We start from the raw sequence: 12,201 nt of genomic DNA, 5'->3' as shown, positions 1-12,201 counted from the left end.
CTTCTTGCTGTTGGGCGCTAACACGCGAGGTCTGTTGGTTTGAGAAAGGCGCCGGTGTGTGTTCGGTTCCCACATTTTCGCTCTCGTGCTCAGTGGGCCGTGGGGTAGAGAAAGTCTTCCTGGGGGCCCTAATAAGGCAACACATCTGTGCCAAGCCTTCATGCTGCATGTGCTATTCATTTTGCTGAGCTTGGGCTTTTTAATGGGTGAAGTATAGCATGGCCGGCTTGTACCTGCAGAGATCCGCAACCCCGTCCAGTCTCACCACAAATGTTTTGGATTTTGGGGGGAGTCTTGCCTTAATGATTTAAAGAATGGTTTACAGTCAGCATCTTAACGATACAACAGTAAGCAGTGGGAGCTGGGTACAAAACATTTTTTTCCCAGCTGGCTCTCGTGCTAATGCAGCTCATCTTAAATCACAGCAGCTGGCTTTCTATATGCTCAAATTCTCTTCCCCCCCCCCCCCCCCCCCCCGTCTTCCCTCTCCTCTTCAAAGAATCCACTAACAACATTTGACGCCCTTCCAAAACACATTATTGTCTGTACGTGCCAAGTGTATATAGTCAGTTATTAGGGAAAGTCGATTTGATTGTGATAGGGCACCAATCGCTTCTCCCTTTTCCTTCCTGACCTGGACACGGATCCGCACTATAAGCTATTCGGTGTCAGTCCAAGTGGCGAGCGACTATTCTGGACTTCCAATGCGTGTGCGCTGAGTCCCTTTCTCCTTTGTCTCTCGTGAAAAATAAATACTTCCGCTGGATGTAATAAAACGCCGCGTTATTGTTCATAACTGCACTCGGGACGAACATGATACGACTCAAACGGCCTCTTCGGCCACGATTATATGGGCCTGATCAAAGCCAGTGGTCAGAGTAAACTGTTTTGGGGACATAATAGCCAGGCAGCTGTGAAAATGAAGATTTAATAGCTACAATTAATAACTGTAACGCAAAGATATCGATAGGCCCTCCATGTCAGCGCAACACCACGAAGTGTGCAGGCCTAAAACAATTTAATACTCTGCGCACATAATTAATTGATGTATTTAGTTTCCTTTGCAGCTCATGTGTCCCATAAGGAACAGGCCGCTGTTGGGGAGAGTACACAGGCTTTGGAGTTATCGCTGTAAGTTTGTGCGTTTTTGAGGGGCCCAACACTGGAGTGAATTATGTTATGGTTTGGGGGGAATTTGATAAACAGGCGCAAACGCTCGGCGCGCTGCATTTGTCTTTTAAAAAACTCCCGCAATGCAGAATATGCTCTTTGCTTTTAAAAATTCCCTAATATATCATTTTGCTTTTTAAACGGGTTATTGTACTACAGTCGTACACACATAAATAACCAAGGCGCAAGCAGTCATTTAAGCCATTTGAAATATGTGCGTTTTTGAGCAGCAGGGATTGACAAATGTCCACCGTCGACGCGCTACGGCCTAAGCGAGTGTACATAAATGAGCTGTCAATGGCGAAGCGTTTTAAAACCTAAATGGGCGCAATTTATGAATTTCTCCCAAATTTGCTCATTTCTGCTACAACCGGCTGCAAATACACCCGGGGGGCTCGTGGCCACCTGGGCCTGGTAATGGCAAAGCTGGCCAAGATTAACTTCAACCTGGAGAGAGCAATCGAGTGCACATGTCCAAGGACACTACGAGATGGAAGGAGAGTTTTATTGTGGCCCTTATTGCCCCAAATTGGACCGACAGGGTGACTTGTATGTGCAAGCTTTATGTCTGCTTAGCTGTGGTGCAGGGTGACGGCTCAGCAACGGCGTGATCAATATTTCAGCAGTTTCCACCCGAAATGTAAATTTGCACCCTGGACGCAGTTGCTATTATCTGGTGTTTTATGTGGAATACAAATTAATGCAGCAGCAAAACGAAATTATATTTTTGCTGTTATTCCAATTGAACCAAGGACTATGCAAGTTTGTCCTTGTTTTTTTTGTTGTGTGTAATGGCTTCGGCTGTTAATGGCCCGAATCAGGCACAGAAATGTCCAGAAAATACACACATTACAAATACATAACTACTTTAATACAAAACCTAATTATGAAATGTAAAATATGTATTATACTGTTGTTAATTCTCTTAATCAAAGAGAAATCTAGTGCGTAATACAGGCTCGAAAAAGCATGAATTTTCTCTTAGGAACCAACGTCAGGCTCCGTTTTAAGGAAGCAACAATTTCCTCATATATTGAATTAATTATTTTCTGTACAGCATAAAGGAATTTCCGTCAATGTAAATTTAAATGCTATTATTTGTGACGAGGAAATGCTCTGTCTTTGTTTACGCACGGGCATATCTTTGCTGTAGTCCGGATTTTTATTGAATTCAACATTAGTCTAAATTAATAGTTTAATCAGGTATGTTTGACGCAATGTGATATTTTGTGTTTGAAAAAAAATAGTACAGTTAAAGTAAATTTGATATTATTAGTGATGACAGTGCCTGTGGAAAATAAATGAATCATTATCCGAGGGTAAAAAAATGGGAAACGGTTTCTTGGATATTAGCTGCTCACCTCCTCCAGGCCGCCGTGGTCTCAACATATTTGTTTTTAGTGCGGAAGAAGTCACTGTCTTCAGGCTAAAAGGATGCACCGCTTTTTTTTACCAAGTGATGTTGCCAAAGGCGAATTTCCTCTGCAGTTCAAAACACTTTATTGCCGCTAAGTCCGATGGCTTTGTTATTTGATGTCTTTGTTGGTGGGTTTCAGCAGCCCCTAAACTTTGAAACTTGATTTGCCACCTTAAGGCCACATCTACCTCATATGAAGCAGTGTGTGTACTGTAGCGAGAGGGAGTTGTTGCTGTGTGTAGCTTTATGTTTACACGTTAATGACAGCCACTCATACATCAGCACATGGGTTTTAGGTTTTAGAAATGTGATGCTTCTTACTGTTACATCCACTATTGAGCTCTGTGTTATTGATTTGCACCTATAGGGACAATCACTACTCCAGACATCATCCGGCGTCTTGCGCAGCTGATATTTGTGTGATGGTTTCCTTAAAGAATGCTTCCATGAATGGCAAAGTTTGCATTAAGATGTTTAGTTTCAAACTTAGCGACGTGTTAGACCTCTCCCTCTGTATGTGCTAATGGTGGTGCATTAAAGCGAGGTGAGTGAAAACACTGATTGCTGCGCTGTCTCCTTTCTCTGCCTCAGCTCCATGATGGATATCGCCTCGGCTGCTACGTAGCCCCGGAGTGGGAGGGACTGCCCATCTTCCAGCATTTCCATTGGTTTTACGGTCCGCACGGCGGAGAGGGGGGTGCCGCTAATCATATCCAACATGTTTTGTACAAGAAATGTCAGCCAGAAAGGGCTATCTTCTCCCTTCGCCAAAATACACCACAATAATGTCATGTTCGGACAGCCCGTCAGGAAATGCGTTTTTAGTGGATTCTCTGATCGGTGGCCGCACGGAGAGCGGCGGAGGTCACTACACAGGGAGCGCGGTGTGCGTGCCTCATAGCACTGCTACAGAAGTGCCTTACGGACTACACAACTATGGATACTTCCCAGGTATGGGTAAGCGGAGCGAGCTGGGCGCCCAGAATATGGTTTCAGCCTCAGGTGCGTACATGTCCAGCATGGAGATGTGGATGGACGCGCAGAGGTCATGTCGAATGGATCAAGAGCACCCGGTAGGTCCCCAGGTCGCGCCCTGCTCGTTCCCGCAGAACATTAAGGAAGAGAGCACCTACTGTCTGTACGAGCAGCCGAAGTGCCCTAAAGCCTCAACCGCCGAAGATCTGACATATTCGAGATTGACTCCAGCCGGACTCGGCTCGAGTTCTTGTACAGTTACTGATGGCGGCGGCGGGGGCTCAGTGCCTGTGCCGGGCTACTTCCGCTTGTCTCAGACGCACGCACATTCTCATAAACTTTACAACACCAGCGGCCCCCAACCGAACCCTTCCCATTCCCATTTTGGCTTACACCCCACTGCTACTGCTCGTTTCCACACGCCACCAACCTCGACTTCTGCTCCAGCCACGGCGCATGAAGAACGGAGAACCGAGGAGCCCGTGTCCTCGGCGAAAGCAGACGTGCAGCCTCACGCTGCACCGGGGGCCGAGGCGACAAGAGAGTCCTCGGATGCAGAGGCGTCCTCAGCAGACGAGGCGGAGGTGAATGACAAAGAGAGACCAGCAAAGACCACTAAAGGTAATCACATTTCATCATAGGTGTGGTCCTGCACTGTGGTTAGTTTCCATACAGGTAGTGCAGGTAGACACGTTTTTTTAATTGTACCTGTCAAGTTGTATGCTACTGTTTAGGCTGCAGGAGTAAGACAGCACTGAAAAAAATAGATTGATAGATTATTCTGTCTTTACTTCATAGATACAACTATCTATGGTATCAATGCAATAAATTTGTGTATTTGTGCATGAAAACACGCCAACATTTGATGCGTAAAAACCTTAGCTAGAAAGCTAGACTTGGTTTTAGTTATTCAGTCGTACCGTGTGATATGACAAAAAGAGGTTATTTAAAATTTTGTATTTAATGATCTAGTACAATATTATATATTTTGAATACAGTGTCTCCTGACCGCTGCGTAAAACACACAACATAGGCTTACATGTGTTCGTGCAGGCCAACTCGTGCAGGTCTTTTTGTGCCATGTTTCCATGAGCTCACTTCTTTTGTGAAACAAATACATTGTTGATATTTAACTGGACAACCGGTGTACAATGTTGTATGCAATGTTATATTTTATATATTACTGTTGGTCCCGTTTTAATTAGAAGTCTAGTGGGTCTAACAAAGAGGGCATGCTTTACGCATAACACACACACATCCACACACAGACACACACAGACAGACTCGAGGGTTACTGTAATATCTTCATAATACAAAGACACACACACTCCCAGATGCTCAAATGCTGCCTCTGTTTCCCCTCCACAAACACACACACACACACACACACACACACACACACACACACACACACACACACACACACACACACACACACACACACACACACACTCATATACATAATCCACACACACACACACACACACACACTCATAGACATAATCTACACACACACACACACACACGCACATACACTCATAGACATAATCTTCACACACACACACACCACCACACGCCGCAGTGCCTCATGTTGCAGTGCGTAAAACTATCTATATATCTGCCATTTTCTTTAGGAGAAAAAAAAGTGAAAACACGGCCAACTGGCTGACGGCGAAGAGTGGCCGGAAGAAACGCTGCCCATACACCAAGCACCAGACACTGGAGCTGGAGAAAGAGTTCCTCTTCAACATGTACCTGACCCGAGAGCGCCGCCTAGAGATCAGTAAAGGCGTCCACCTGACGGACAGACAGGTTAAAATCTGGTTCCAGAACCGCAGGATGAAACTGAAGAAAATGACGCGGGAGAACCGTATCCGGGAGCTCACCTCCAACTACGGATTTTCGTGATGAACCAAGAACGTGATCTCACTGAAACAGAGGCAAGAATTGGTGAAATCAAAATACAACACCCCCCCACCCCTACCCCCAAAAAAATCTCCACTTCTCCATCTCCCCTCACCACTTGTCCACATGACTCGTTTTGACTGTGGGGTTACAACTTTCTTTTTTTTCCCAGACACGCGTAATGTCAGTACATCGTCCTCTGTGAGCTACTGAGAAAAGACGGATGTTTAAAAAAAATGTAAGAGGTACCATCTGATTGTTTTCTGATGTTGTGTTTTTTTGTATCGTCGACACGTATCTGTCACTTCTGTCGTATGTTTGGATTGTGTCGTCAGTGGAATTGAATCCATGCAGTTGAAACACACACACGCACACACACACCCACGCACACGCAGACACACACACACACACGCAGACACCCACACACCCACACACACACACACACACACACACAAGCACACACTGTGAAAGTGTTTGATTTGTCCACTTTCTCCCCCACCGCTGAACAATAACACTTTCCCCCAAATTTAGTCCAACAATTATGAATTTATTTTATTTTAATTGGAATTGCATGATATAAAGTTTTCTTATTATTTTGAGAATTAATTTTTGAACCACTCTGGAATATAATACCCATGTATCACCGAGGAAAGAGTAATTCATTAGGGCCATTAGATGTAGTCCACCATGATATAGAACTATTCTACGTATGAGCTAAATGTATAAACTGGATCTTTAATCACGTTGACGTTTACACACACAAAACGGTGCGTAAAGTGAAGGAGAACTGTTTTTACTGTATATTTCTGTGTACATATGACATTGTGTTTTTGTGTAATGCTTAATAAATTATCAGCTCGCATTAAGGAGTAGCTGTTTGCATTTTTGTAGCGTGGGGGTTTCTATTTTCCAGGATAAGTTTTAAATGCTTTGTTTTGAAATTCAAATGTCCAAAAAATAATACGTGCTCCAACACTGGGGATGGGAGTTGTTTTGTGAACCAGCTCAGAAATGTTCTCAGGGGCTAAAGTAATGGCCATCGGAAATAATTAAGATATTAGGCTATAAGCCGTCTAGCTGCATGCCCAGCCGGCTATTGTAGAGTTTTATGACTGGCTGGTATATGAGGTTTCTCCCTCTCCTCTAAGAGCAGCTTCAGTCGTGGGAGAGCCTCTCAGACGGAGAGGAGGCCCGGCTCTCTGCTAGAAATCCTTACTGTACAGATGCGCAATGTGGATAGAACATTACCTTCTGCTTTACTTCGGAATAGTAGGATTAACGCTTCTGGGAGCGGGTAAGTGCATTCTTCATTGTGACAATTGTCTATTTTTGCGCCTTGTTGCAGCGGCTTCACTTTAGTGTTGTGCCACACACTTGCACTTTCTCAGAACAGACGCATTTGTGGACGCTCGATGACGGAACCGACGACCACGGTGCATTACGAATTGGCTGATTGGGTTTCCACTTGAGGCCCGGATCGACTGTCGAGTGGTTTAGGTAGTTTCATGTTGTTGGGGTCCATTTCTAACTCTGCAACATGACACTGTCTTAATTGCCCCAGTTACATGCATCGAAACCGAGGGGGGAAGCAAAACCGGGGACATAAAGATGATTGGGTTTGTTGAACATTGTGCAGAGGTGATTTGGAAGCATGTTGCAAACCTGCCCGGCTCATAAATCGGGGAGGGGTGGCTGGCTGTTGTGTATATTCTTTAACCTGTCTCCTGTTGTGTCCTCTATAGTTCTCCATGTGTTAGGTCGTTTTAAAGCGAGCCGAGCGGCCCATGTGTGCAGAATTTCAAACCTGATCAAAGCTGGGCTGCGGTATGCGTCGTGGACTTGGAATTAAAGGGTAAAGCCGTGAGTGTTTTCCGTGAGTAGTAGTGACGCAGACACGCCAGACAAGGCCTCGGTTACGACCACTGCAGTGGAGGGGAAGGGGAAGGTGAATGAGGCAACAGCGACCTCCGTGGGCAATGGGACCGGATGCTTCCGCTGCGCAATAGTGGCTCAGACAAAAGGAGGGGAAGGGCTTTATGGCGACATTTAGATCCGCCAGACAGGCTGTTATCTGCGGAGGCAAAAGAAGTAAATAGCCCCTGCGGTAAACCGAGTGAAAAAAACACCCTGATTTAGGTTTACAGCCTAAGAGCCATTGGCACAGTGGCGTCTTCTCCTGCTCCAAAGGTGTCTAGTGACTATTCTAAGTTTTAGTGCACAAATAGGCGCACAGCCGCTCCTTTCCCCCCACGGCTTGTTTGATGTCTGCTGGACAAATAACGTGCAGGTAGTGAGGTGAGGAGCCTGCAACGAGACTGCACATTTTGGACACCTTGTTTTGTTTTCCTTTGCTAAAAAGCAATAGGAAGAGCTGCAGAGAAGAGAAAATTCCTGAGTGTTGTATTGCCTGTGGCCTTGTGGGGTGTTGGCCAAGCCCTTCGTTTATTTGCTGGTAATAAATAAAACACACAGGGTAACATGTGAGGGGATGCCGCTTTGTATATATTCAATGTGGGCTCATATAAGTTTTAGGATATAATGCGCATTACGCACACAGCCACCCCCTTTGAAATCAGTTCAGGTTATTGCAGTTTTTTCTGTAATACACAATGAGTCTCCTTTAGTGTGAATATTCTTGCCATCATTTAAAACACAACATGCATATTTTACAACATATTTTTGAAACCATTTTCGCGTTGGTTTAAAGTTAAGGTTTTTGTGTTTATATATTTTCTTTAAATGTAGTAGCGGGCAGGTTTCTTCCCGCTCCTTTGCGCATTTATTCCATTGATTCAATGTTTATTTTGAATCTAAAAGTGCCTCTACGTGGTGTATTTTATAGTGAAGCTGTGCTCTTGTGTCTTGTTGTTTATCACGCCTCGCACCATTTAGCTCATTTTAACAGGAGCAAACCACAAACACCACACATTACGCTTTCGCTGTGTTTAGGTGTAACGTTACACCAGAGCACCGGCTGCTGGCGCGCATTACACTTCATTTGTTAATGGCAGTGACGATACCGACCTATAGGCCAAATGCAAGTGATAACGGCGGTGCAAATATTCCGCGGCTTAAGCCACGAGAAACAGGCACCGGCCGTCAATATGTCACGTCGAAAAACCTCTCATATATTTAATAAATATTTCTGCTCTGTGCTATTTAATACAGCGGCTTTCTAAAATATAGACGTATACACCGAATTTATTCAGTTTTATTTGCCTGTTTTAAATTGTAATATTCAATATCGTTCTTATTTTCCATTGTTGTAGCCATTTTATATCACACATGTTACTTTATATTTTATATCACGCACTTACAGGCTTTCCAGTAATTTATTTAATTTTAAATATATGTTAACAAGTGTTTTAACACTAGTTGTAACCGCGTTGTTATAATGTATGTAGTTAAGTCAGAAACTGCAAATTGTAAATAAAATACTCCTGCTTTTTGTGTTAAAATAATGACAAATTCCAAATTAAAATCTTTTCCAATTCCTAAAAACTAGTCCATGTTTGTTTCTTTTCAACGTAGGAACACAGTCCTGTACTTCTGATATAAAATGAATGTGTGCTATAATGTGGATGTTTAGATCTTAGACATGTATAGTTCTAGTCCATACAGTGATGTGCAATATCACTAAAAGAAATCACCAACTGCGGTTTATTGTAGAAGAGTATGGCCACGTGATGAGAATGAACATGTTTGGTTTTTCACGCTTTTACGCAAAACTACCAAACTGCCCAAAATATCTCCTGCAGGAAAATGTTGAAAAGTGGAAATAACTATTTTGGCAAAGGGTAAAATCAGAATTGTGGTGTTTTTCTTCATAAAGTAGGTTTGTGGAGCGTAAATGTACGGACATTGAGGAATTCCGAAGAAGCCCAAACGCAGCAAAGTAAATAAAAATGTAATTTGTATGGACGTGGTTCCAGATCCAGACGCTGTTTGAGCTTCATGTTTTTAATACGGTGGCGTTTAAAATGTGTTTTTGGTGAGCAGCAGTGGTAGGGTGCTTACGTGGCCTATAAAATACCTCGTAAAATAAGCCTCCCAAAAACACGCACTGTATCATTTTGGATAGAGGAGATTTCACCAGAACCAAGTGGCTGAGAGACTGAGATATTTTTTATTTTAATCTTCCGGTGATTCAAAATTTTACATCCCACAGATCACACTTCTCACTCATATCTGGATATTTCTTATCTTTAAAACTGGAGGTGGTTATAGGAGAGCGGGTGAGTATTTAATGGCCAAAGGGATTGATTTATCCTTTATTGTTCAGCCTTTATGATCACGTGTGTGTGCTGCCCAATGGCGTGGCAGCCTGTCTCCCCATTACTAGCCCACTGTAGTTCTCTGTGGGGCCAAGTTGCTACTTGATTTCTCCACATTGTTATTTTGTGAGGCTGGGTTTTACTGCGTGTGTATGTGTGTGCGGTGTGTGTGTGCGCGTTTTTTTTTTTACTTTTGCATGTATCTGCTGAATGACTGCGTACATGTGAAAGTATAATTTCTCTGCCATGTCGACATCCGGAACGCTGACTAGTTACTACGTCGATTCCCTCATTCTGCCCGAGAGCGAGGAGGTCTCCGTGCCGAGGTACTCCTCCGGTCCTGGGCTCCAGCATGGCAGACAGCCCGCCTCCATCGGCGACCACGGCGAGCTCGGGACTTGCACCTTCCCGTCCAAGCCTCCGGTGTTCGGGCCGCCGTGGAGCCACGTCCCGGCGCAGTTCCCGGGAGCCTCTGTTTACCATCACCACTATGGGCACCCCCAGGGCCCGGTGGGCGCCGATTCGGACGGGCGATATCAGTCGTGGCTGCTGGAGCCCATGTCCGGTTCCCTTCCCATGACCGGATTACCGACCACCCATCACTACGGAATCAAACCGGAGGGTCTGGGGACGCGGGCTGAGGGAGCGCTGCCGGGTTCCCACACCGCGCTGCTGCTCTCCGATTACGCGAACGGCACTGTGGCGACGACATCACCGGTGGAGAAGGACGCGCTCCCCGGCCAGACGGGGGACGTGAGCGTGGAGGTCGAAGAGAAACCCCTCCTCGATCCAAGTAAGTCGCTGCACAGTCCTTTTGTGCTCATACTATTTTTTACAACATAAAGAACAGAGGATGGGTGCGTGATGGGGGTGCGCGTCTGAACGTGCCATTTCCTTATGGGGGCTGTTAATGGCTGAGGTCTCCCATTGCTATATTAACCTTTTGCAGCTTTTAAAGTGAACGTGGACAGAGAGAAATGAGGAGGAGCTTTTATTTGGATGTAGCTGCGTTTGTCCTGTCACTCTCCTCAACAGTAGACAATTGGGATGATTATTTTCTCCTGCGCCAAATTATGAGTGATGTGTTTTATTATTATTATTATTATTATTATTTGGACACGCAGTACTGGGCCCTCACATCCACTGTCGCACCCCACTCTTTCCAGATAACCCAGTGTCCAACTGGCTCCACGCGAGTGCCACGAGAAAAAAACGCTGTCCGTACACCAAGCACCAGATCCTGGAGCTGGAGAAAGAGTTCCTCTTTAACACCTACCTGACCAGGGACCGTAGGTACGAGGTGGCGAGGCAGCTAAACCTCACCGAGAGACAGGTTAAAATCTGGTTCCAGAACCGCAGGATGAAGATGAAGAAGTTTAATAAAGACGGCCTACCGAAAGACGGGTGACTGAACCGTATAGAGAGAAGAACAGTATTTAGGCTGATGAGCTTTTCTGTGTGGAAGCTCTTAACTCTGCTGGACCTTGTTTTTAAACTTCATTGTCTTATTGTTCTATATAACAGAAGCTATTAGGCTTAAATGTCTTATTAAAAAAAGCATGTTGGGCTTCATTTTGCTGCGACTACCTTTATATTGCACAATTTTAACAGTGCCCACTCGTTTATTTTTTCATTTGTTCCTTTCTTATGTTGATATTTTTTTATTAATACCTCGTTAACGTGTATTAGATGGACTGGTCCCTGTGCTTGTTTGTGTATGGATGTTTCTAGCTGTGTGTTTGTAGCTATAGGCTATTTGTTGTCTATCTCTGAGTCACTTGAGCGTCTAGTTTGTAAAGAAACTGTGTTAATTTTATTGTTTCTCCCTTACTGCTATAGAACTATGACTGATGACCATGAATCTAACATTGGACCCGTAGAAAAGCCAGACTCATCGCATTTTGAAGTATAGGTACATCAACCTCACAAACCTCTTTGAAATGCTCATAGGTTAGAACATGATGTAGAAGCTAAATTACACGACAGTATATTGACTACCTATATGTCCTTCAACTACCTACAATGCGTTTTCCCCCCCCGATGGTGGATTATAATAGATTTGCTTGCATTAGATACTGAACAATGTCAGAATTTCAGGGAGTAACATTTTGAAAGAACGTACTGTTTGTTAGTGAGAGAAAAATGGAATAAAAACACTGTAGGCTACTTATTGAATACCTCACGGTCTGCTGGCCGTCTGAATTTTGGTTCACAAATGTAATTTGTACTTTATTTATTAAATAAAACAAATTATATCTGCGAAAGCATGCACTTTACATCCTTATTTCATTCTGACCGCATATCGAAAAGGATTATGGTGGTGTAGATCTGGATTCACGAATTTCTGCTGCGCAAACAGAATCTAAGGCTGCTAATTTGCATTGCAAACCATTATCAAGGTTAACGCTGTCAACACGCACACACGGAAGCACACGTAATGCAAATGTAGGATATTAGGAT

The 12,201-nt window shown here is 44.2% G+C and overlaps 2 protein-coding genes across 2 annotated transcripts; both read left to right on the top strand.

Annotated features, from left to right (window-relative positions):
* Window positions 1-3,310: 3,310 nt before the first annotated feature.
* On the top strand, window positions 3,311-6,322 carry LOC117770864 (homeobox protein Hox-A10-like). The gene is given in 2 exon segments (XM_034600643.1): window positions 3,311-4,205; window positions 5,200-6,322. Coding segments are annotated over 2 exon segments (1,155 nt in total). The 5' UTR covers window positions 3,311-3,321; the 3' UTR covers window positions 5,471-6,322.
* A 3,558-nt stretch (window positions 6,323-9,880) lies between these two features.
* On the top strand, window positions 9,881-12,000 carry hoxa9a (homeobox A9a). Its single transcript, XM_034600629.1, has 2 exons — window positions 9,881-10,534; window positions 10,908-12,000. Exons 1-2 carry the CDS (start codon window positions 9,988-9,990, stop codon window positions 11,147-11,149), a joined length of 789 nt encoding a protein of 262 aa, XP_034456520.1. The 5' UTR covers window positions 9,881-9,987; the 3' UTR covers window positions 11,150-12,000.
* Window positions 12,001-12,201: the final 201 nt, after the last annotated feature.

The sequence above is a fragment of the Hippoglossus hippoglossus genome, chromosome 11 (genome assembly GCF_009819705.1).
Source record: "Hippoglossus hippoglossus isolate fHipHip1 chromosome 11, fHipHip1.pri, whole genome shotgun sequence".
NCBI classification, from domain to species: Eukaryota; Metazoa; Chordata; class Actinopteri; order Pleuronectiformes; family Pleuronectidae; genus Hippoglossus; species Hippoglossus hippoglossus.
Note: the sequence above shows the minus strand (reverse complement) of the source record. Positions and strands in the feature narration are given on the sequence as shown.

What these genes read in the sequence shown, in the direction of transcription:
- hoxa9a (XM_034600629.1), top strand. Translation starts at nt 9,988, where the DNA reads ATGTCGACATCCGGAACGCTGACTAGTTACTACGTCGATTCCCTCATT. An exon ending in GAAACCCCTCCTCGATCCAA is followed by an intron (nt 10,535 to 10,907) that starts GTAAGTCGCTGC and finishes CACTCTTTCCAG; the next exon opens with ATAACCCAGTGTCCAACTGG.